The sequence below is a fragment of the Melanerpes formicivorus genome, unplaced genomic scaffold (genome assembly GCF_026170545.1).
Source record: "Melanerpes formicivorus ecotype bairdi unplaced genomic scaffold, bMelFor1.0.p_v2 SCAF_45, whole genome shotgun sequence".
Taxonomy (NCBI): domain Eukaryota; kingdom Metazoa; phylum Chordata; class Aves; order Piciformes; family Picidae; genus Melanerpes; species Melanerpes formicivorus.
Window position 1 is genome coordinate 4,505,976 of NW_027142397.1, and position 24,851 is coordinate 4,530,826.

At 53.3% G+C, this 24,851-nt stretch overlaps 1 protein-coding gene across 1 annotated transcript in view; it reads right to left on the minus strand.

Annotated features, from left to right (window-relative positions):
- GRIK3 (glutamate ionotropic receptor kainate type subunit 3) overlaps nucleotides 1-24,851 on the minus strand; it is a 127,178-nt gene that overhangs the window by 21,834 nt on the left and 80,493 nt on the right. Inside the window, exons 6-10 of the mRNA XM_068159372.1 lie at nucleotides 22,178-22,351; nucleotides 18,388-18,531; nucleotides 14,591-14,698; nucleotides 9,739-9,852; nucleotides 5,843-6,046 (exon numbers count right to left, since the gene is read on the minus strand). Coding sequence (XP_068015473.1) covers nucleotides 5,843-6,046; nucleotides 9,739-9,852; nucleotides 14,591-14,698; nucleotides 18,388-18,531; nucleotides 22,178-22,351 — 744 coding nt within the window. The remainder of the gene's footprint in view (nucleotides 1-5,842; nucleotides 6,047-9,738; nucleotides 9,853-14,590; nucleotides 14,699-18,387; nucleotides 18,532-22,177; nucleotides 22,352-24,851) is intronic.

Genomic DNA, 24,851 nt, shown 5'->3' on the forward strand with positions numbered 1-24,851 from the left:
GGAGATTCAGATTGGATGCTAGGAAGAAGTTCTTCCCCATGAGGATGGTGAGAGCCTGGCACAGGTTGCCCAGGGAGGTGGTGGAAGCCTCATCCCTGGAGGTGTTTGCAGCCAGGCTGGATGTGGCTGTGAGCAACCTGCTGTAGTGTGAAGTGTCCCTACCCATGGCAGGGGGCTTGGAACTGGATGCTCCTTGAGGTCCCTTCCAGCCCTGACAATTCTATGATTCTTCAGCTGAACCTTGGCTGTGCCCTTTCCCTCTCACTTCTCAAATGGAAATAGAATTGTGGTTGGCTTGGTACAGAAAATGTCCACTCCAGTTCCTGGCATCTGTCAAAACTCAGAGAAAATGGGAACATTTGTTTTTTCCCCCCAGTGAGCCCTTTTGTGCCAGCTGCAGCTCCGGGGATGTCACTGGAAGCTGAAGGAGAGGAGGTCTGGGAGTGGTCAAGGGCATCAGGAGTGAACAGGGTCTTTAGCAGGAGTGTATGGGGGGGGTTGGGATTGGACAGGCAATGCTGGCTGCCCAACCTGACATGGTGAAGTTCTGCCTGTGAGGAGCAGAGCCTGTGTCCTTGGGGTTGTCCCAGAGGAGTGGTGCCCAGCAGGTTGGCAGCTCAGCTGCTGTCACCCCCTCACAGCACGCTTGAGGGTTGTGGTTTATCAATCTCCAAAGTCACAAGGCAGAAACTGCAAAAGAATTGCAGCTTTTCAGCTCCTCCATCACTTCTGTGTAGGTGTCCTGGCCCCCACAGGGGAAACTGCAGGAGATAGTGAAGGCTTTGGCTGTGGATTTTTCTGAAGGAGGAGAGAAATGAGCAGCTCTGTGGTCAGAGCTCACAGCCACTGCCTGCCAGAGGGATCCCAAGGCAAATTTGTCAAGATGATAGAGCAAGCTCCAGACCAGCCAGGAGCTTGTGCTTTGCCACAGAAAATGGAGAGAGAAGAATCTGCACGGGTGACCAAGGATTAAAAAACTCTTTTAGTGAAGGAATACTTTTTTTTGTGCCATTCCAGCAGCTCCCAGGATTTGAGCACAGCCCTGTGGTGCCCTTGGCAGTCAGTGCCAAGCACGGAGCAGGGGCTGGGAGCCCAGGCTGGTGTCCTCAGCTGTTAGAGGCACCACTGGGCTGCACTTCAATACCCTTTTTATCAATGCAGATTCTTCTGAAGGTGGCCCCTAATTAAGGCTTTGCTGACTGAGAGGAACTAAATCAAACCCCACCAAGGGTGAAGCTTTCATTTGTCCTGCTTTGACATTACAAACTGGGAAGTCAATTAGCAGGCCCTGGCTGCTTCTCTCACTCAGCACCAACTTTTCTGCCGTGGAGCAGGAAGATGGATTTCTTCAAAATGAGGAGTTATTGCCATTGCCCCTGTCCAGCCAATCCCCTTGAGCACACACTTCAGTTTTACTGGAGCTTGCACACCTTCCAAGTCCTGTGTGTGTTCTTAAGTGTTCTGCTGAACTGAGGCCAAAGAGATGAATTTTGCCAAGGCACCAAGTGCAGACACTTCCCCAGCACACCTCAGAGGGTTTGCATCTCCTCCTTCACCCAGGGCTGGAACGTTTTCACTTGGGTGGAACTGATGGGAGCTCACTGGGCATTCAGTGGCTGGAGGAGCCTGTGCTCTGCAGAGATACTTGGCTTTTATCAGGAAATGCTAAGGCTTATCTTCAAGCTCTCTCTTATCAAGGGTATGTGGCCCGTGGGTCAGGGAGGCTCTTGCACAGCCCCAGTCACTGTGGAGATCCTGCAGACCTCTGCCAGTCACGGCAGAGCCCACAACAGCAGAAGCTCCAAGATAAATATTTAACCAGGAAAAGAAGCTGCCTCTGTGCTTATTTTGTCAATCTGAGTTAGGTGTTTACACAACCTAATGATGTGTGTTGCCTAAGAGATGGGTAAATAAAGCAGATTTCGCTGATTTTGTTGCCATTCAGGTGCCTGTCTGGCAGCATCGAGGCTTGGGCCCCTGAGTCCCTTTGCCATCGCAGCCAGTGCTGGGGCTGCAGTGCTTTTCTGCTCTCCTGCTCCCTCTGCTCAGCACCAGGGCCCACCTCTGCCCCACGCAGGTCCCATCAGCACCCTTGGGCACCCCCACAGCACTGAGTACAACGAGGCACAACTGCTCCCTTTTGCAGCCCTGGCTTGGGGCTGCTGCTTTGGTGGGGTCCCAGCATGCTGCCCTGTGCCACAGCCTCCCCTCTTGCTGGCCAGGCACCAGCAAAGGCTCAGTGTGAGAAGTGATGCTTGAGGAGAGCAAGGTCCCACCTCAGCCTGTCACCATGTGCCCCCTGCTCAGGGACCAGCATTGAGTGTCTGACCCCAGCCCTTCCTAGCTGCTTCTTCCCTTACAGGCCTAATTTAGAGACCATTCCTCTTAATGAATGTAATATCCCCGGTGAATTAAGGACAGATATTGGCAGGGCAAACCTAGCTGTGAGCTGAAGAGGAGGAACAAGGACCATGAAGTCCTCATGAGCCTCTTGTAATCTCTTCTACAAGTTCTGCAGAGAGGGAAGTGCCATTATTGTAGCGAGGGGATGTCAAAGGCTGTTGCCCATTTATTACGGCACAGGAGCTCCTCCGTGTCACCTGAGTGCCCCAAACCTCCTCAAATGCCAGTGTGAGTGGGTTCAGCTTTCCTGACCCATCTGACTGAGGCTGCTCTGCAGCAGGAGGAGTGACAAAAAAGCAGCCACGGTGAGGAAACAGCCTGGTTCTCCAGGGAACAGACTGAACTCCTCTAACCCAGGATTTTCTTGTGATGAAGGATGAGCAGCAGATGAAAGGCAGCAGGGCAGGGCTGGGCTTTTTGCATCTGACTGCATGAGGCTGTCTTCTCCAGATCTGCTGCTTGGGATCTGGAAGACAGGGTCAGGCTGAGAGCTGCTCTGACTGCTGTTGCTTTTCCTGTTTATGCTGAAGACCAGACTGGAAACAAAGCAAATTTACAAAGGATCATAGCCCAAGGCATCACTGCCCATGGGCAGACGTGTCTGGATCAGAGAGGACAAGGGAGGCAGGATGCTGTGTGACCCCAAACAAGCCACAGGAGTTCACTCTGTAAACAGCCCAACATCAGTGCTGTGATGTACACCTTGGATTGGTAGGCACCATCACCCCTGAACCACCCAAATTACCCTCCTGGGCTGCCCTGGCCAACACCCACACCCAGCTCCTCTTTCTGTGTTTCCCACCCTGGCTTCACCTATCTTCTTGTCACCAGTTTCAGCCTCAGATCAGGCTGATCCTGCTACACTGCATCAGCTGCTCTCACTGCTCTCAGCCTTTCCCAGTGACAGAAATCACCATTTTAGCCTCTTCCACCTCGGGAGCATCCTCTCCTGTGCACTGAACAAGCCTGGGGCATGACAGAGCAGTCACAGCCTGGGGGCTCAGTCTCATACCAGTTACATGGCCCTTCAGCAATGCACAGAGCTAATCCTGGGTGTTTGGATCTCATAAAATCCTCTGCCTTCATCTCCTACCTGAATGATCCCAATTCTTTTATGAGAAGCAGACAATGGGTCTGGAGGAAAGCCAGCCCAGATATCAACCCTGGCTTTTTATCACTACAACTTTGCTTGAATGCTGTCTGCAACACTCCCTACTGGGTGTGAAATGAGTTTGAACTTTCCCATTGCCAAGTGCCAATGGGTTGCTCCTTTCCCCACAAGGATCTGAAGATGCCTTGCCGCTGAGGAAGGGCCCCATCTGCTTGCAGTTTCACTTTTTAATGCTTTACATAAACACAGCTATAAAAAGCAATGACATGCAGATGAAGAAACTAATGGCTTCGTGTGGGCTTTGGGCAGTGGTCATGAATCACTCTGAGGCCTGCACCCAGCACTGCTGGGGGGAAGCAGAAAGCAACCTTGGTGCTGCAGCAAAACTTTCAAGAGGAAGGGAATTGGTCCTTTCCTGCTGCTCTCTGGTAATTTGCTTTTGAAATGATTAGCTGAGGAGTATTTCACTGCAGGCTGAGCAGGAATTTGATGTTGATGTTAGGAACTGATGTTAGTGTTCCCTGCACCTTCTCTTTTGGTCTGCCTCTTTCAGCTGACCACAGCTTTGGGAATGACTGTAAGCCTCCCAAGAACCCTGGAACATCTTGCAGAACACTGAAGGTGACATGGCTGGGACTACATGACAGCCTGGCTTCTCTCCCCTGTATCTGATTTCCTGCTTTGGAGCAATTTCCTTCTCCAGAGCCCTGCACTTCAGATACTCCGTGGTGAGAGCTACAAACCCTGCTCCCAGCAGCGGGACTGCAGGAGCCATGCCCCAGAGCTGCTGGGGCCAGCAGCCTGCACTCCACATCTCTTTGTGTCTGCGTCACATGCGTCACTCAGCACCGCACAGCAGTGGTCCCCTCTGCTGGGACACTGTCACTTGGCTAACTCAGGCAGGCTGTTGTGTAAGAGGCCATCAGATCTATGCCTGAGCCTTGTGGAGTTTGCTAGAAGCAAAGCTCCCAGGGCAGCTCTGCAGAGCCTGGGGCACTTTCCCCATGGCACAGCGTCCTGCTCCCCTGAGGGCTGTCCCTGCCTGTCCTTGTGCTGCAACTTCTCCAGAGGAGCCATCCAAGGACTGCAAACTGATTAAGCATCACTCTGTCCCTGCAAGGGACATCATCATTATCATCTGCCTTTTACAGATGGAGGAAGCATGGCACAGAAGCAACTTGTCCAATGTCATTTAGGGCAGACAAGCCAAATCTGGCCACACAGCTCAGATCCCAGCCCTCTGCGCAGCCTCCCCGCCAGACAATGCTCCCTCTCTGCTCATCTTCTGAAGTGACTCACCCAGCAAAGGCATTCTCCTCACATGAGCTGCAGCAGCATCACAGCTCCTACCTACGTGGGATTATTTTTGTCCCCTTTTTACTTGGGCAGTGTTTCCAAAATGCAGCCAGGAACTCCAGAGGTGGTTCAAGGGCTGGGTTGTGAGGAGCAGAGAGCTGTGTCGCAGCGCTGGGGCTGCTGCCGAGATCACAGATTAATTTTGTCCTCATCTTTTCTTCAAGAGACCTTTGCTGGGAATCAGAGATTCATAAAAAAAAACCAACCCACCACCTCCACCTCCCCATCCCTGGCAGGGCTTCTGGGATCACAGGATGTGCTGAAGGCAAAATATCTAATTAGGAAAGGGAGCGAGCTCTGGCTGCGAGGCGAGGTTTGAGAGGAGGTGACTCTTTGGCAGCGGTGAGAGGAAAGCTGCCACGACACTTTTGCTGGTGTTTAATGGGCTTTTAGAAGTGGCTGCAGAGGGAAAAGTGCAGCTGCTGTTGCAGAGGGAGCTCCCTGTCCCAGGAGGTTTTAGAAAATAAGCTGTGTTTATAAGGAAAGAAATATCAATCAAAGGGTCCCCTGCACAGCTGCTCCATCCTCAGCTGTGTCTGGGATGCATCCGGGATCTCTGAGCCACCTTGGGGTTGTGCCCTGGCCCATGTTTGTCAGGACAGGGCAGCAGTGTCCTCAGGGATGTGAGCAGGGACTTGTAGCTCCTGCCCAGGAGGCCTCATGGAGGAGCCTCTTCCCTGCTCCCTGTGTGTCCAGCTCGCACCCTGTCGTGGGGAGGGTCTGCAGCTATAGCCATAGGGCCCATTTCTGTGCCATGAGAAGAGCCTTTCCCAGGCACCCCAAATGAGTATTTAGAAGATTCAGGCAAAGAGATTCTCTTCTGACAAATTGTGTAACACAGAGCTCAGGTGGGGTGAGGAGCTCACTGTGGCCATCCCGAGCCAGCGAGCAGCAGGCACCAATCCCACCCCCAGGCAGAAGGCCCCAGGGACACAGCCCCCCCCTTGGCAGCTGCAGGTGGGGCTCACTCACGTGGTCAATGAGCTCCTTGATCATGCCATTCCACTGCCCCTTCTCATCCTGGGCCCCGTATTTCCCATCCTCCACCAGCCGGATCTCGTAGGTGAAGCCCAGGATGACGGCCAGCTCCTTCAGCAGGTCGATGCAGTAGCCCTCGAAGCGGTCGTTCCCAAACAGGGCTGTGTCCGACTTACGGAACATTACAAAGGGCTCTTCCTGCACCAGGGAAGGCAAAAAGTCCCCATTACAGGACAGCTGTGGTCCCAGCTCCCACTGGACCCTCTAGGTCATAGAGTCATAGAATTGTCAGGGTTGGAAGGCACCTCAAAGAGCATCCAATTCGGGCAGGGACACCTCACACTACAGCAGGTTGCTCACAGCCACATCCAGCCTGGCTGCAAAACCCTCCAGGGATGAGGCTTCCACCACCTCCCTGGGCAACCTGTGCCAGTCTCTCATCATCCTCATGGTAAAGGTTCAACCTGATCCACCAGGCACAGGCTCTTCAGGCAGCGTTGGCACCGTGGCGTGTTGGGAATAAATTAACTTTGCACAGCGCATCAGCTAATTAAGCAACCTTCTTTTCCCCACAACATTCAATTTTTGTCTCTTCTGAGCAGCTAACTGTTTTCCATTTGGGAGGATTTCAGAGAGAGAAAGAACCATTTCATGCTCTGAGAAGCAATAAAAGGAGGGGTGGACAAATAGATTGGATATTGGGGGGCATTTCTTTCCTGCAGGAGTGGTCAGGCACTGAAACAGGCTGCCCAGGGAGGTGGTGGAGTCAGCATCCCTGAAGGGGTTCAAGAAACTTGTGGCCATGGTGCTTTGGGACATGGTTTAGTGGGCATGGGGGTGTTGGGCTGATGGTTGGACTTTGAGGGCATCTCCTGCCTTAATGATTCTATTCTATGACATTTCACCCCAAGTCACATACAGCAGAAATGCAGCCAACCCCCACCCCAGTAGCCACTGTGGGCTGCAGGTGAGGTCAGCAGATGCTGGTGGGTCCCATACGGGGCAAGAGGGACATGTGGGGCTGGTGGGCAGCCCCTAACATTCCCCAGTTTCACTGACTCCCCTCTGCCCAGGGCTCAGGGCCCTACTGCTGTGCAGAGAGAGGTTCTGTTGCCTGCTGCTGTGGGAAGGTTGAGAGGGGTGGGGGTCTTTAAGGACAGCAGCTCCAAGCACCAGCACAAGTGAAAGAGGACTAAGGAAGGGCCCTCCAGAAGGCTCTGCTCTGTGGGTCCCTGCCTCTAGCAGGGGCTGGCAGGTGAAGTTAGAAACACAGCACACCATGCAGCCCTTTGGGGAATATCAGGCTTGGGCAGTCACAGAGGACAGGGGATGCTGGGGAGCCTGAGGGAGAAAATGTGTAGAGGACAGATGGGGATGGCAGACAGCAGGCAGAAGTTAGAAGGGGAGAGTGGGAGACCAACAGCAGCTCCTGCAGGGCTTGGATCAAGCTACCTGCAAGGCCACCATTCTTGCCCATTGGATGGCCAGCAAGGGCCCTCCTAAGTGAGCCTTGTTACTGGAGTCTTTGGGATGGGAGGTATTGAAGTTGTGAGAGGGAAGGTCTGGAGTCCAGCTTAGGGTGCTACTGGGATGCCCAGTTTGCTGGAGCACTGGTGGGTTCCCCAAGTGGGGGGCTTGGACCCAGAGCTGGCCTGTGCCTGCCTGGATTGGCATCTCTTGATTCCCAGCATCATCTGCCAGCCCCAGGGTGGATGGGCAGGAGGTGCCAGCCCAGCCTCGAAGCAAGGCGGGGGGGGCCAAGAGGGCAGGGAGGGCACAAGAGGGCAGGCAGGGCACAAGAGAGCAGGGAGGACACAAGAGGGCAGGGAGGGCACAAGAGGGCAGGGGGGGCACAAGAGGGCAGGGAGGACACAAGAGGGCAGGGACAGCTCTGCTCACAGAACTGCAAAGCTGAGCTGGTAGGATCATGCCCATGGCATTGAGCTTGACACACAGGGCTCAGTTAAACCCCAGGCTCCCTGGCCGTCCCCTTGGCTCTCTCCTCTGGACTCAGGGCTGTGTCGGGACCAGCTGGAGCTGTGGATCTCTGTGGGGCAGGGCCGTGGCGCAGCCATAAAGCGCGACTCATTGCGGGGGGCGCGCCGCGGGGGGCGCATCCGCCCCGCGGAGCCCAGGCGCCGAGCGCCAGCGCGCAGCTCGCCTCGGTAATGTATCTGCAGGTCTCAACCGTTTCCTAGGGGGTAATTCTGAACTCTGTGAACCACTTATTCACGGACTATTTCACAATTTATTACTGCAAATGGCCAGACATCCAATTCACAAGCGCTCTCCGTTTGCTAATCGATTTCTCAGTGAAGGTGCCCTCAATTTCATAACTTCACAGTTCCCATATTGCTTGGGGAAAGCGGTGCTGGCTCCTGGGGTAATATTTCTCTTCCAACAAGTCACTGCAATATGAGCAAAAGGGGGGAAACAAAAAAACCCAACCAAAGGAAAAACCAAACAAAAAAACACCTTTCCTGCTCTTCCTTTGAAAGGTTTCCTCCGCCGGCTTTGTGGTGCTCGTGTGTGCCGGGCGCAGAGGCACAAAAGAGGGCTTGCAAATGCAAATGAAATTGATCCTGGTGTTTTCTTGTTAGGATCCACTAAATGAAAATGCAATTACTGCAGAGCCTGGGTCTAAGCACGTTTGGGGCTTTTGTTTTGCTTCTCCTGCAGGCAGGGGAGTTGGAGGACAGTGGTGGTTTCAAGGCAGCGACCCCACGGCAGACCCAAGGAGTGGCCCCGTTAAAGGAAACTGATTTCACCCTTGTACATCCTGTGCCTTGTACATGCCCGTGGAGTGTGAGGAGAAAATGCTGCCCCAAAATCCCATGGCAAAAGCAGGTGGCTGATAGGTCACCCCTGGGCAGCCTCTTCCAGTGCTCTGCCACCCTCAAAGTAAAGAAGCTCCTCCTCATCCACATCCCTTCGGGAAGGCAGGGACGTCCCAGGGGCTTGCACTGCTCAGGGCTGGGAATGCCTCCCTGGCTGGCTCTGTACCATCTGCACCTTTCTGCTCTCTGACAATGTGGAGCATGAAAGGGTCAGAAAATTTCCCTGGGCAAACCCACAAGTGAGGCCCAGCTGTGAGCAGACTGACCAAGGGCTGGAACCTTTGTGTTGCTTCCCAGTGCCACACCACAAGCCCCTGCTGTGTGATGCAGCCACACAGAAACCCATGGCACTAGAAACCTGTGGCACTGGTCATAATTTCTTAGCTGCTAAATAAAAATTCACTCTGATCTGCTGCCTGCTGTCAGGCCCAGTTGTGGAGGTCAGAACAAACTGCTGTGAGATGGCTGGGGGCAGAGCAGCCCTGCCCAGCAGCCACGCTGGGCTGGGTGACACCAAGTCCCTGAGCTGGGCTACCAAAGCTGGGCTTAAAAGGGGCAAAGGAACACCACTGTCACAGCTGAGCTTGTCCTTCCTGTTGCCTTCTGTAAGGAGAACACTGTCTCAGGAGGGATCTGACAGCTCCCACCACTGCCCTGCTGGTAAATGGGCTGCTGGGCATTTTCCTGCAGCTCAGCACATGCAAACCTCCTGTGTGAAGGGAGCAGAGAGGGACAGGGGACCCGGCTGAGCCGCTGGAGCAGAGTTGCTCAGAGGGGTGAGCAGCAGCCTCCTGGGCACGGGGAACACGTGGTTCCAGCTGACCCATGGTGGCAGGCAGCCTGCAGGGGAGTGGTGGCATCAGAGGATGCTGTAGGTCACCTCAGTGCACCGCGTGGGCATCACGGTGCCAAGCCAAGCCCAGCCCCTGAATGGGGCTCTTTGTGCCTTTGCTTGGCTTTCCAGAGGGACTGGCAGCTCTCTGCTGGGATGCTGTGAATGTGCCACATAACTCTGAGGTTGTGGGAGGAGGAAACAGGCTTGAAATCTCCTACCAGGACAGTGGTGACAATCAGGGATCTGTTGCTCAGCGAGTCAGTGACGTTGGGCCCTCTCCCTTTGGAGATTTCTGTGATGTTCAAACCATCTGAAGGGCTCCAGGCTCCAACCTGAAGGGAAGAAGCAAACCTGTGAACATTCCTCACATTCCTCATTTGTCAGCATCCTACTGGCCTGGAAATGAAGCTTCTGTCTTTATTTTATCTTCAGTAAACAAAAGCAAGCCTGAAGTTCTGGTCTTGCATCACCTGAAGAGATTTGCATGAAGCCTTCAGCTGCAGGTCACAGTTGCATCTCTACACTAACCAACCCCTCTGCTGCCCTTTGGTTCAGGTGCATGAGAGAAGAATACAGTGGATGGAATTTGGGGGCTTGCATGAGCAATGTGCAAAGGTTCTGTGAGGGCAAATGGACCAAATAATGCTGAAGAGTCAACTCTGGGCAAGGACAAAGCAGAACAAAAGAGCTCTACAAATCTGAAGCCATTTTCTTTCACTTTGATTTCCCCACCAGTTTGCTTTGGTGGGGAGAATAAAACTGACCCTGACCAGCTCTGTAATAAGATGTTTCTAATGGGCACATTGGAAGGGCCCTGGTCACCCCTTCAGGGAAGTCACAGGATCCCAGGATGCTAGGGGTTGGAAGGGACCTCCAGAGATCATCAAGTCCAAACCCCCTGCCAGAGCAGGACCATAGAATCTAGCACAGGTTGCACAGGAACACATCCAGATGGGTCTTGAAAATCCACCTAAATGGACTTTCAAGGGAGGGGACAATATGACCTGCTCAGGCATGGGCAGAAGCAGCTCTGTTCCTCATCAGCCTGAGGTGCTCTGTGGTGTTTTTTCAAGCTGCCAATTTGAATCCACTATCAGACCTCAAAGAGGATGCAGGAGATGCTCTTCATACAGAAAGAGCAAAATGTGTCTCCACTTAAGAGACAGTACCTGGACAGCTCTGAGGCTGATCTCCACAGTGCTGGGCAGGTTTAACAACAAAGACTGAAGGCAGGACCAGCTAAAGGGCTGTGACATGGGATAAAACATCAGGAAAGCTGCAGGGATTTGGGATTGCTGCCAGCAGACAGAGCAGGGTGGCTGTGGAGCCAGCCTGAGAGTGAGGAGAAGCAAAGCCCTGCATGGAAATGGGAACAGAGTGATCCATTCTAAGGTCAAGCTGTGAGGTGGGACTCAGAGAGAAACCAAAGGCAACCAGCTTGAGCCCACTGGGGAGCCAGCATCTTCCCATATTTTATTTATTGCCATTTTTAAGATTCTTCCACCTCTTCAGCAGTCCGAGGGGAGAACTTGGTTTTACTGCAGCCCCTGAAAGAGACTTTGTAATGAGCAGTGCTGCCTGGCAAAAAAAAATAATAATAAATACATTGGAAAACGAAAAAAAAATGTCATAAATTCTCTGAGAATTTCCCCAAACTTTATGAAAGGCTCTAAATATTTCATGCAGAACCCAAGCAATCCTCCTCATCTCCTCCCGTCACACGCAACAGCTGCAGAGTCAAAGGATTCTACCAGTGCATGGGAGAAGAGGAGGAGGTCTGAGGGGCCCCTGCCAGCAGCCCTGCAGCCCTCCTCACTGTGCTGTGCTGAGCTGTGCTGACTCGAAGAAAATTCAATTTGTGGCACTTGAGGCTGGATTAATCAGTTTGAAATATTTTATTAAAAGGGGGAAAGAAAGAGGAAAGGAGAGCACGAAGGGAGCTGTGTGAGCCAGATAGTCAAACTACATGTAATTAGGTTTAGTTAATACTCCTGTAATCCCTGGAACATCCAGGAGGTATCAGGATCAGGAGTTCAATCCTAAAAGCTCAACAAACAGAAGCTATTATCCACAATGCCCAATCCGGGTGGGATTTGGTTGGAGTTTGGGGTTTTGTTGTTTCAGATTAACTATTGACAGCCCCCAAGCTTCCACGGGGGGTTGACATCGATGCTTTAAAGCCCACCAGAGCTGATAGGGAGCTTTCAAGAAAAACAATAGTGGGAACTGGGAGATCTAGGGATCGTTGGAGACAAAAGCTGTCAGGCTGTGTGGAGCACGACGGGGCTTTGGTGGCTTCTTGTGGGTTTTGAGCGACACTCAGCAGCCTTAAAGGCAGCAATAAACACCACTGGTGCCAGCTACCCTCTGGTGCACCCTAGGAGCCTTGGTTTGACGGCTGGAGGTTGTGGTTGTACTTAAACGTTTAGGTTCACAGAGTATCCCACTGCTCGCCCATTTTCCCGTTGCTCTGCCAACAAACTCCCCAGCAGTCCCTTGGTGCCACTGTGCTCTAAAATGAGGAGCTGGTGGGTTTGGCTTGGCCTCTGCCAACAAAATGCTCTGGAAAAAAAAAGATCATAGAATTGTCAGGGTTGGAAAGGACCTCAAGGATCAGTCAGTTCCAACCCCCCTGCCATGGCCAGGGATACCTACACTACAGCAGGCTGCTCACAGCCATATCCAGCCTGACCTTCAAAACCTTCAGGGATGAAGCTTCCACCACCTCCCTGGGCAAACTGTTCCAGTGTCTCACCACCCTCATGGGGAACAACTTTTTCCTAACATCCCATCTGAATCTCCCCACTTCTAGTTTTGCTCCATCCCCCCCAGTCCTATCACTCCCTGACGCCCTAAAAGGTCCCTCCCCAGCTTTCTTGTAGCCCCCTTCAGATACTGGAAGGCCACAATTAGGTCTCCTCATAGCATTCTCTTCTCCAGACTGAACAGCCCCTGCTCCCTCAGTCTGTCCTCACAGCAGAGCAGCTCCAGCCCTCTGCTCATCCTTGTAGCCCTTCTCTAGACACCTTTCAGCACCTCCAGATCCTTCCTGTGATGTATGTCAGAAATAAGGTCTCCTCAGAGCCTTTTCCTCTCCAGACTTAGCAGCCCCAACTCTCCAGTGCCAGGAGAGGTTTAGGCTGGATATGAGGAAAAATTACATAGAATCATGGAGTCATTCAAGTTGGAAAAGGCCCTTGCGATCATCAGGTCCAATCATTAACCCTACCCTTTCTTTCCTGCAAGAGTGGTCAGGCACTGGAACAGGCTGCCCAGGCAGGTGGTGGAGTCACAATCTCCAGAGGGGTTCAAGAAATGAGTGGCCATGGCACTTAGTGGCCGTGGTGGTGTTGGGTTGATGGTTGGACTTGAAGACCTTGGAGTCCTTTTCCACCCAAAACCATTCTGTGATTCTGTCTTTCTCAGCTCTTGGGAGAAGGTGGGGACTGCCCCAGGTCCTTTCCTGCCTCCTTCCTGGGCTGACGGCAGCCGAGACTGAAGGTCACTGTGTTTATTTTGAAATGCTTTCTTTATTCTATACTTGACACCAAAAAACCCCACAAAAACCCTACTAGGAGAGCGCTGTGGTGACCTTGAGGGGGTCATGCATGAAGCAAAGAGCTGCTGCCATGGTGTGAAACGTGGCAACGATTTCTGTCAAAGCAAAGGAAACCCAAACTGTCAGAAAAGGGAGGAGGGGGTTGGGGAAGGGGGGGATGGGAAGCCAGGCTGCCTGTCCTAGGGAGCTGCACCACGCAGGATCCATCCCCTCCAAACAGGAGAGCTGCTCAAACTCCAGCCCCCGGCGCTGCCTACCTGTGCTGTGATTAATTCCCCAGCCTTGACTGGAGAAGTCATCTGTGCAGGCTGGGCTGCTCGCTGCTTGGATAATTGAAAACTCCCCCTCTCTGCTCCTGACTGGCATTTCCTGGGCAGCAGAAGCTGTCCCCATGCCCAGAGGTTACAGGACTGGGCACTCATCCCTCACTGCCCCTAGGCACCCTGTGGCTGGTGGGAAGCAAACTGCTCTAGAAAGGGATTTGCTGCCCCATTGCCAGCTCCCCTCAGACTCTGAAGAGCTCTTTAGCAGAATGAGGACTCAGAAGTGCTCATGGAAAGGGTCAGGCTCGGAGCTCTTGGTGCCCTCCGTCCTGCTGTTTGGAGCCTGCTTAGAGCTGGTCCCTGGGCATTGCTCTCTGCTGGCATCAGCTCTCCCCCGTGCCAGGCTTTCTTCTCTCCAGGCCACTTGCTGCTCTCTTTCATTTTAAAGCAACTGCTCTCCCCTTGCAGCCCCTGTTTGAGGAGCTTTGCTGCTTTGTGTGTAGCTTTTTTTCCCTTTTTTAGAAAAGTAATTAAAGGAAATGAAATCCCCATGAGCTCCTGAGAATCAGACTTGCACATCAGCATCGCCTTCCTGTGCCCAGGGGAGGTTTGCCCTCATTAGGAGGATCAGAGGCTGCAGCCTTTGTCCTGTGTCCCTTGGGGGTAGCTGGGCAAACATGGCCACCCAAGGAGACCCCTCCAGCCAGGCAGACAACACACACTCCACTTTGTCTCTTATTGTCCCTCAGAGAGGAAACAAACCAGAACACCTGCTGCACCCTCCTGCAAAGGAGCTGGTGCCATTTCCAAGCCTTTGGCAAGGCTCATTGTTGGGGGTCACACTGAGATGATGCTTCCAAGAGCTGTGTTCTCCTCAGGACAGAAAAAAATCAACATTTTGTAAGCAAGCCCAGCATGATGAGGGTTGGGACAGGCTTCATTCCTTCCATCTTTGGCCTGGACAAGGGGAGGTTAATGGCTGCTCAAAGTTTCTTCTGCTTCCACCATCCCAGGGAAGTGCCACAAGCATTTCTGGAGCTACCAACCGCAGTCCCACGCAGGTAGCTTTGGGGCTGGTGAGTCATGGCTGAGGCAGGGAAAAGGATCTGAGAAATCCCACAAAGCAAACATCCTTTGATGAAAAGCCCAGAAAAACCTGGGAACAATACAACCACCAACCACTCGCTCTGCTGCCCGAGTGCCAGAGGTAGGCAAAGCCCCACGCAGATAAGACCAAACCCTTCCTACCTTCTCCAGGCCGTCTTCTTTGAGGCTGATGATGTCCAGGTCGAAGTCTGTCCGCAACCCACTGGTTTTATTGAAGACAATTCGTCCTGTTAAGCCTTCCCATTGGGCCTATGAGAGGCAGACAAACATAGCAGGGCTCTTAACTTGGGATTAGAAATAATCTTTTTTTGTCCTCCACTGTATGCTCTTTTAATTAGTCCTTTTCCTGCCTCTGTCTCCCCAAAGGGAATGATTAATTAATAAGCACCTCCACGGCTCTTCAGGCTGCAGACTGAGCTGGAGGTTTTCTTAACTCTCCTGCAGTCCTTGCTACAAATCTTCTTTTTTTTTTGCTCACACCTTTTGTGTTCACCAGCTGTTGCAGGACATGATGACTCAGTACAAACCCACTTGCATTTATCATGGCATCCTTGTGTGCTGCATTTATCCTTGTGGTGCTGATAAATACCAGGCTGCAGGGAGCCCAGGTCTGGGACAGCTCCAGTCAGCCTCATAAATAATCCTTTTTTGCATGAACCTGCTGATGCTTCCAAGGTGTGTGGGAACTAAAATATCCTGGACACTTCTCCCTCTCCTTTCAGACAGAAAGTAGAACAGAAGAGGCTCAGGGCTTGTCCATGGTAGCAGGCTCTGTTGTTCTGAAGCAGATGTGGGAACCTGGTGTGTGTGTGTGGTGTGTCTGTACCCCTGGAGCAGGTTTTGACTGTATAAGCACAGGTTAGGTGCCCACTGGGGCTGGAGAAGCCCCACTCCTGATGATTCCCAATGCTTGACTGGATGGAGTCCTGCACAGCCTGGTCTGATGTGGGAGCTAGTCCTGCTCTGAGTAGAAGCTTGGGGTAAAGGTGTCTAGATTTGGTTCCACACAAATTATTCTACCATTCTGTTTCTTTTCCACTGTACACTTTGCAGCTCCAGCAGAACTAACCCCTCTGATTTAGGAGGTGAGAGAGCCCCCAGTATCAGGCACTGGATGAGTTAGCAGAGCAGGTGCTGAGGGACAACATGGTCCATGCTGCCTGCTCTGCCTGGGCATGGTGCTGGAAGCATCATCCCAAGGAGGATGCTCCTGTCAGTGCCAGGCCTCTGGCATGCTCTACTGCTCTGCAGTCTCAGCTGGGGAAGCTGGGAGAACTGGGACTGGGGCTCTCTCCCTGAGCAGTTCTGTGCCTGCTCTCAGTGTGTGCTGCTCGCTGGTGAATGAGCTTCCTTTATGGATGGGGGAGCTTGAAATATCCCAGTAGATGGAGGTGGTGTAATGGATTCTCTGGGGGGATGACTGGCACATTTCCCAGTAAATTCACTCCCCTGGCTCTTCCTCATTAATTCCTGAGAAGCAATGACTACCTCCTCCCAGACTCCTGTCAGCCTTGCCCCTCTGGAAAGCAGGGGGAGGCTGTGCTCAGGTTGCTCCCTGGTGCAGGTGGCTTCCCCATGGGACCTGCAGAGCCCCACGAGAGCCAGAGAAAACACAGAGTGTTCATGTACCCAGTGCAGCCCCCCCAGCCCTGTCTGAGCCCTGATGAGCACAGGGCACCAGCAGCTGCAGGACCCCATGGTGGGGGTGCCATGGCCCCCAATGGGCTCTGACCCCCCTGCTGTTGGTACTGTGGACACACTCCAAGTGCCCACCATGGGCTCTAGCAGGCTGAGGAGGATCCTATCCCCTCCTGTCCCACCTTCAACATTGGCCCCCTGCTTCCCATGGGTCCTGTCCCCTCCTGTTCCACCTTCAACCCTGTGCCCCTGCTTCCCAAGTGCTTGATGCCACATGGGGTGAGGATGGCCTCCCGGTGTTGGCAGCACCACTGCCCCCAACAAGCAGAGCTTCCCTCCAGGAGGATCCCATGCAGCAGGTACCATCCTGTGCCCACCCCGTGAGAGTGCTGGTGCCCATGGGGAGCACAGGGCAGAGGCAGGGAGTGTCTGTGGTGAGAGGTCCCTCTGCACCCAGCTTCGTGCAGGAGTTTAGAGGCAGCAATTACTGCGTGTGCTGATTGCAGCGGGGAGGAAGCTTATCCCTGCAACGAGCTGATGCGGTGCCAGGAAGGGAAACAACAGGCAGGCACTGGAGTGTGAGGCTCAGGGTAATTTGCAAAAGGAGCCAACCAAACAAATTATTTACACTCTCTTTTGGCAGCCAGCTGGAGCAGCTTTCTGCAGAGGGGAACAAAACACGACAAAAGGAGAGAGAGAGGAGAGAAACCATCCTCAGTGCCTCTGAAGACAGAAGTTCATTCTCTGTCTGCAATGGGAATGAGTCCTCCTCTCTCCTCCCTTTCGCTGCTGTGGAGGCTCCCAGCAGCTCTGGCAGCACCGGGGAGCGCTCTCGGTGCCCCACGATCAGGGTCTGCAGGTGAGGCTGCAGCACAAAGCAGCCTAGCAGTTAGCAACCTGCTCCTGCTCTCCCCTGCTGAGAACTTTAAGGGGATTTTCAGAGCCAGCCCTTACATGTGCCCCAGTTGTGTAGCCCCAGACTGCAGCCAGCTCTGTAACTTCCCACAGGCACAGGAGTTTAAAAGGCCTTGGGGTGAATCAGGGGGTTAATCACAAAGACATATTCTGGTGGGGGCTGCAGTGTCTCCCTGCAGCTCTGCCTTCACCTTTTTCCCCTAAGGTGAGAGCTTCTTTCTTTGGAGACAAAGCAAAACCCAGGGAGGGGGTGCAGGGGTGGATGCTTGGAGACTCTTCTGGGAAGGCTGAAAACCACTCGCTGCACCTTGCCTGTGCTGCACTCCCTTGCTGAGCTCACAGCTCCCAAACAGCCCTGCTCTGAGTCTGCTTGAGTGCTTCAGCCAGATGCAAACAAACAATTACATGAGCTGAACAGAGAGAAATGGTAATGACTGAAAACAGAGGGGGAATGGAGCTGCCTCCTCGTTCCCTGGGCTCAGTGCTTACTAAATCCGCTGCTCTGCCAAAGCTGCTCATCAGTGCACACAGAGGCAGAGACACCCAGTGCTGCCAGCCTCACCACGGGCATTTAGTGGCACTGAATACCCTTTGTGGCCCCTGAGCAAATGTTCCTCTGAAAGGCAACTGGCAGTTGCTCTGCTATGAAATGGCCTTGCAGAGAGCAGGGTCCAGCTGCTCCTGACACCAGGGTAAAATCTTGGTGACAGCGCAGGAGACTTCAGCATGGTTTGGGTGCTTTGGAGTGGCTGCAGGGCTAGGGGTTGGAAGGCCAAGAGAAGATTTGTCCTTTCTGTGTGCACTCAGGGCCTTGGTGAGTGTGATTAGAGGGCTGGAGCACCTCTCCTATGAGGGCAGACTGAGGGAGTTGGGGTTGTTCAGTCCAGAAGAGAGAAGAATCTGAGGTGACATTATTGTGGCCTTCCAGTATCTTAAGGGGGCTACAGGAAAGCTGGGGAGGGACTTTTTAGGGTGTCAGGAAATTATAGAACTAGGGGGGATGGAAAAAAAAGAAACTAGAAATGGGGAGATTCAGATTGGATATAGGAAGAAGTTCTTCCCCATGAGGGTGGTGAGAGACTGGCACAGGTTGCTCAGGGAGGTGGTGGAAGCCTCCTGCCTGGAGGTTTTTGCAGCCAGGCTGGATGTGGCTGTGAGCAACCTGCTGCAGTGTGAGGTGTCCCTGCCCATAGCAGAGAAGCTGGAACCAGATGATCTTTGGGGTCCCTTCCAACCCTAACAATTCTATAACTCCACCCAGCTGTACCTGCTCAGGTGGTGGTGGCGAGGTTGTGATTTTTCTCCCTGCCAAGCCTCTCTGCCAGGTGTCCCCATGGCTGCTCCAGCGTTTGTGGGAGCAGTGCTGGTGCAAAGGATGCTTTTACCTCTTTGATGAAATTCATGAAGCGGCCTCCGAACCTCCAGGCCTTGTGGCGGTGGCACTGCAGGGAGTTCACAGTCATCTGCGGGGCGCGCTGGTAGCAGACGGACACCACGTGCACCGCGTCGTACAGCAGGGCAGCGTCTGTCTAAAGGCAATCACAGCACCATGGAATCAGCCAGGCTAGAACAGACCTCAGACATCAAGTCCAACCTATTACCTATCACCTAACACCTCCTGACACCTAAACCATGGCTCCAAGTGCCACATCCAATCCCTTACTGGGCACCCCCAGGGACAGGGACTCTACCACCTCCCTGGGCAGCACATTCCAGTGGCCAATTACTCTTTCTGAGAAGAACTTTCTCCTCACCTCCAGCCTAAACCTCCCCTGGCACAGCTTGAAACTGTGTCCTCTTGTTCTGGTGCTGGCTGCCTAGGAGAAGAGACCAGCCTCCACTTGTCTACAACCTCCTTTCAGGTAGTTGTAGAGAGCAAGAAGGTCTCCCCTGAGCCTCCTCCAGGCTAAGCAACCACAGCTCACTCAGCCTCTCCTCACAGGGCTGTGCTCCAGACCTCTCCCCAGCCTCATTGCCCTTCTCTGGACACATTCAAGTGTCTCAATGTCCTTGAATTGAGCAGCCCAGAACTGGACACAGTAATCAAGGTGGTTTTTTTCCATTCCCCCTAGTCTTATCATTACCTGGCACCCTAGAAGTCCCTTACCTGCCCCATTTCCCCCTTTTTCTCCTCAAATCCCAGAGCACCTGTTGGAGTCTCCTCCCACCCCAGGTGTGGCCACTTGGCCCACCCCACCTACTCCTCTATTTAATGCCCCTAGGAAGGCAGAAGGTCTAAGCTGAGCCCGTCTGGGCTGGAGGATCCTCCTCTCATCACTGGTGAGTGCCCTTGGTGCACACTGGGTGATGGTGGTGGTGACAACAAAGGCCGGGGGGCCTGGTGGCCCCCCGGTTGTTAGGGCAATGATTGATGACTGCTCCAATATCATCCCTGGCTGCTGGCTTGTCTGTGTGCTTATTCCACTGGTGGACTGCCAAAGAGGGCAGGCAGAGATGTCTGAATGCAGCAGAGAGGAGCAGGATTTTCTGATTTGGTCTGGTTTTGCCTGAGTGTAAACCCAAACCTGCATGACAACACAGTGCCCACGGGATTTCATCCATGGGGAAACACAAACCAGGGGATTAAAAGCCTTGCCTGTGGATACAGGGTTTGCCAAAGTGACCCAACTGTCACAGAGATCAGGAGCTCACAGGTTTCAACATCTTCCTGCATTTCAATGATTTGGTCTAGGGGAAACCTCTTCCCCCCCCCCACCTTTTTCTTCTTTTTGCCCCTTCCATATGATGTGGTGGCTTTAGATTCAATTAGAGATGCCCCATGTCACCTCCAAACACTGATGAAGGGAATTGGATTTACTTTTCCCTCTGCTATGGTAAATCCTCCCAGTACAAACACTTTATTGGGTGGCTTCACAGAGCTGCAAACCAGATGTGAGCGTGGCAGCAGCGTAATAAAACACAATAAACCAAAACAATGCAGCAAATGAGTGGGCAAATAACTAACAGGATGTGGCCAGGGAGAAAATCTCCAGCTCTGGCAGCCAGCCCTGTGACCTTCCCTTCCTGCAGCACCCAAGCATGAAGAGCAGGCACTAACCTGCCTCCCATGGGCTTGTTTACAGCAGGGGCAGGTTTGGGGGCCAGGAGAGAGGGGGCACAAGAATATGTCCAAGCAATTTCATGGTGAATTACCTGCTATAAAGCCCAGCTGAGATCAGAGCCCCACTGGGGCAGACACCAGACCAGACTTAAAGGTAGAATCCCCTCTGAAGAAGCCAGAGAGAGGGCAGCAGTGGGGGGAACCCAGCAGTGCTGCAGCTGTGGGCAGTGCTGCAGGGAGGTGGGAAGCTGAAGGAGAATTCATAGAATGCTTTAGGTTGGAAGGGACCTTGAAGTTCTGACCCTCCTGCCATGGGCAAGAACACCTCCCAGGTTGCTCAGGGCATCATCCAACCTGGCCTTGAACACCTCCAGGGAGGAGACTTCCCCAGCCTCCCTGGGCAACCTGTTCAGTGTCTCACCACCCTCACTGTAAAGAATTTCTTCCTCATCTCCAGGCTTAATCTGCCTTCCTCAAGCTTCAGTCCATTGCCCTTCATCCTATCCCTTCAAGTCTTTGTAAAAAGTCCCTCCCTGGTTGAAGTACTGGAAGGATGTTCTAAGGTCTCCCTGGAAGTTTCTCTTCTCCAGGCTGAACAGCCCCAACTCTTATAGCCTGAATGTTTGGGATCTCCTCTAAGGGCAAAAAGAACAGGAGGGCTGTGAGGAGCCATCTCAAGGTGAAAGTCTGAGAAGCTTTGCCACTTGTGGTGCTGGTTCTGGCAGACCTAGAGGGAAGGAGGGAGCCAGTCAGCAGTTATGGGGGTCAGAGACAGCCTGGCAGGGAAGACAGATGGGTGAGCAGGTGCTGGCCCTTCCCAGCAGTAACTCAGCAGAGCAGAGCTGCCATCAGCCCCTAAAGGAGTCATGAAAGCTGCTCAAAGCCCAGCTCTGGGCATGGCTTTGGCTTGCTCTCCCTGCATCAATCTTGGGGAATTGCTTAGCCTTCTCTAGCCATGTGCTGTCTCACAGCCCTTGGGATGGGGACTCTCGGGGGCTGTGTGAGGAAGTGGTGACAGCTGGAGCCCTGCCAGCCCCCATGGCAGATGCCCTGGCTACCTGGCTTGTCTAGGGGGATGGGAGTGTTGCTGCTCAAAGGGCTGCCTGGAGCGACCTACAAGGTCACTTCTGTCCTGAGATGAAACAGGACCTGTGGAGAGTAGCCAAGGACAAAGGATACCCCTCCTGGGTGCTGTGAGGTTTGGATTGCACCCAGCTAATTCCCTCAATGTCAGCACCTTCACCAAGGGGCACAGCCTCCAGCTGACTGCAGCTCCCTCCCTGCTGGTTCCCAGTTGCCACGGCCAGGGCACTTCCCCACTGTGCTCAGCCCTTTCTGCAACTGGGAGCTTTGAGGTTTGCTGGTCCTGGGGGCAGGTTTTTAGCAGCAAGAAGGGAGGGAGGAGGAGAGCCACTCAGAAGTGGCAAATCTGTCGGTAGCTGGGGTGCAAAAGGAGAGTGTGAGCCCAGCAGTGGGCTGCAAGGGGCTCACCACCTGAAGTCACCACATTGAAGAGATGGTTATAAAGCATGCCAGAAGCTATCTTGGGGAAGACATTTGGGGTGAGAGGCCTTGAACACAAGCCCTATGAGGAGAGGCTGAGGGAGCTGGGATTGTTTAGCCTGGAGAAGAGGAGGCTCAGGGGTGATCTCATTGCCCTCTACAACTACCTGAAGGGAGGTTGTAGCCAGGAAGGGGTTGGTCTCCTCTCCCAGGCAAGCAGCACCAGAACAAGGGGACACAGTCTCAAGCTGCACCAGGGGAGGTTTAGACTCGAGGTGAGGAGGAAGTTCTTCACCGAGCGAGTCATTCGTCATTGGAATGTGCTGCCCAGGGAGGTGGTGGAGTCATTGACCCTGGAGGCGTTCAAGAGGAGATTGGACGTGGCACTTGGTGCCATGGTCTAGTCATGGGGTCTGTGTTGATAGGTTGGACTCAATGATCCTCGAGGTCCTTTCCAACCTAAGTGATACTGTGATACTGTGGGTGAGCTGTTGCTTGTACAAGAACCAAAGCAATTCACATTTAGGCGCTCATGACCGTTCCTGCCCTCCCTACCCCTCTGATGATCTTCTCCCCAGACTCCAGCCATGCTTCCCTTCGACCTCCCATACCATCATCACACCGTTCAGCAGTCCCAGCTCCGCCTTGGGCGCCGCCTGCAGCCTCTCCATGGACCACTTCTCGATGATGGAGGACACGTGGGGGTTCTCCACGTTGAGGATCCGGAAGCCAGTCAGGTTCACCCCAGAGTAGCGATATGGTTCTAGGTCTAATGCATAAAGATCCTTAAAAGAGAGAAATCAGTTTAAACGTTTTTGTTTTAGCTTTGTTTTGTTTTTGTCTCTTCTGCATCGGTTCTGAAGCGAGAGGGCAGAGCCTGGCAGGAGGTGGCAGGCAGGGGGGATGGCCTCCTGACTTCTGCCTTGCACTGTCTGCTGCTGGTAGTCACTGTCTGCAGAGGCTCGTGGGTGTAAGTGGAGTTTGGATGCCAGATGTTGCAAGTTCACCCCCACACGGAGGAGAACTCCTGCCAAAGGACTCAGGCTGTGTGAGGGAGGTGTGGGGAGAGAACCAGAACTGCTCTCTGTAACTGGGAGGAAAAAAAGAGCCACCAAGGCAGGGGACAAAGCAGAATCCTGCCTCTGAAACCCTTCCATGGAGGATGAGCTGGGAGTGCTGAAGCCCCCACAGTGCTGCAGATGACAAGAGGAACTGGGAGTGCAGAATGCCAATTTGCAGAGGGCTATCAGAGAGGAACTAAGACGCATTTCTTGACATTCTGACCAGCCTACACAGTCTGCAAGTGAATGAGGCTGCCCTTTGTGTGGCTGCAGCCCCGCCAGGCAGCCCTCAGCTGCTGGCAGCCTGCCCACCAGCAGCACTTGGCAGCAGGGAGAGAGGGGCTTTTGGAGGGAGGCCTCTGCCAGTGCACTTCTTTAATGCATCTCCTGGTGCTGCTGTGCGTCAAAATCTGATCCTTAGCTGAGGGATCAGCGCCAGAACTCAGGGACTGTGCTGGGGTTAGGCAGCTGGAGTGAGCCACAGCTGATTGCCCAGCACAGAACCAGGGGGTCCTGAATGAAAGTGGCAAGGAATGGCAGCTGGGAGGGGGCTTGGCTAATGGGGAATCATTTGTGGGTGGGACATATTTCATCAGAGTTTATCCTGCACCATCTCTGCAAGTGCTGAGTGGTCACAAAGGTGTGGGGAGGTGGGAAGGCAGCAGTCCGGTCTCTGAGGTGGAGGGTGGGGAGGGTGTACAGGACTGTGCTCATTGCTCTCACGAGAGAGAGGTTAAGCACAGCATGGATTAGGTGACTGCTGCTGTCTGGAATAAGGTGGCTGTGCTGGCAGGACACAGCCAGGCTGTGTGCTCACCCAGACACCGCATCCATCAGCAGCGAGCTCTGCTCTGCCGGGGCTGGAGGAGAGGGGAGGGGGGAGCTGGGAAAGCGCTGGCCCTAAACACACTGCCCTTAGCAAAGCACAACAAACCCAGCACTGCCAGCAGCTGAGACTTCACTCACAGCGGGAGAGCAAGGAAGTCCTACAGCTGTTTTGCTTTAATAAGCTTTGGGGGGTTGATCTTTTCCACAGGCATTGGCCTCTGACTCTGCACCCCAGGCACTGCGCCGTGGTTTTGTCGGCAGGTGCAGCCATGGCCCAGCCATTAATCACAGCAGAGCTCAGCTCAGCCTCACTGCTCTTTGGTTGTTGTGGGTTTTGCTGGTGTTTTTTTCCCTTCCTGAAAAAAAGAAACAGCAAGCACAAACCTCCCTGCTTTGTTAAAGGGCATTGAGCAAAGCAGGCCAGGGTGGTGACTTTTAAATGACTTACTCTAACTAAGGGCAAACAGAGTGGTTTAGCCTCAGCCAGATGCTGCTCTCCTTGTGTGTGTGTGGGGGGCTGCCCCCTGGGTCTGACTCACTGGCACAGACTTATTTTTGCAGGATTTGTAACCTTTTGTCACACTTCAGTTTGAATTCTGGAAATTGCTGTGGGGAAATAATTGTTGGTGGCCAAACCAGACCATTTCCCCCCAGACTGTGACTGTATGTGACAAATACGATCCACTGAGCTCCAGACCTCATGGTTCCTCCCTCTCATCTGTCAGGCCACCAGCCCTGTCCACCTTTCACTTCCTACTGGTACTTTGGGTGCCCTTCCCATCCTGCTGCTCTCCACTGACCCTTCATTTCAGCAGTTTCTTACAGAAGCCAACCTTCCAGCAGGTCCCTTCTTGGTTCTAGTTTAGATCTGTTGCAGCCTGATTAATCATCTCCTGGCATTAGAGGATCATTAAGAACACAAGCAGAGTGTCAGAAGGTGGGGAGGTGCATGCATGGTAGGGAACTGCCAGATCAATTCTTCTGCATTTTCTGCTCCTTCACCACCACAAATGGAAACATCTGGTTCTATTTTCCACCTCATCTACACTCCCGTGCACTCATTATTTCCTGTGCTGCAGATGAATTTTCCCCTCCATCCTACTACCTTTAGAAAGTTTCACTGCTGATGGGTCTGTGCAGCTCTTCCCCCCTCCCTACCCCTCGTCAGACACAATGCCAGAGTCTGATCCTCTCACCTCCACAGCCAGAAGCTGCAGAAGCAGGTGTCCAGGAGGAGCAAAGCAGCTCATGGATAATGTGCCTGCCATGGGTGTCAGTCTGGGCACAGATCTGCTGGGGCAGCTATTGCTGGGAGGAGCAGCTGTGCCCATGATGGGAGGTTGTTCCAGCACTGTTGGAGCAATGAACCCTCTGGTGGTCAGCCATGGGTGCACTT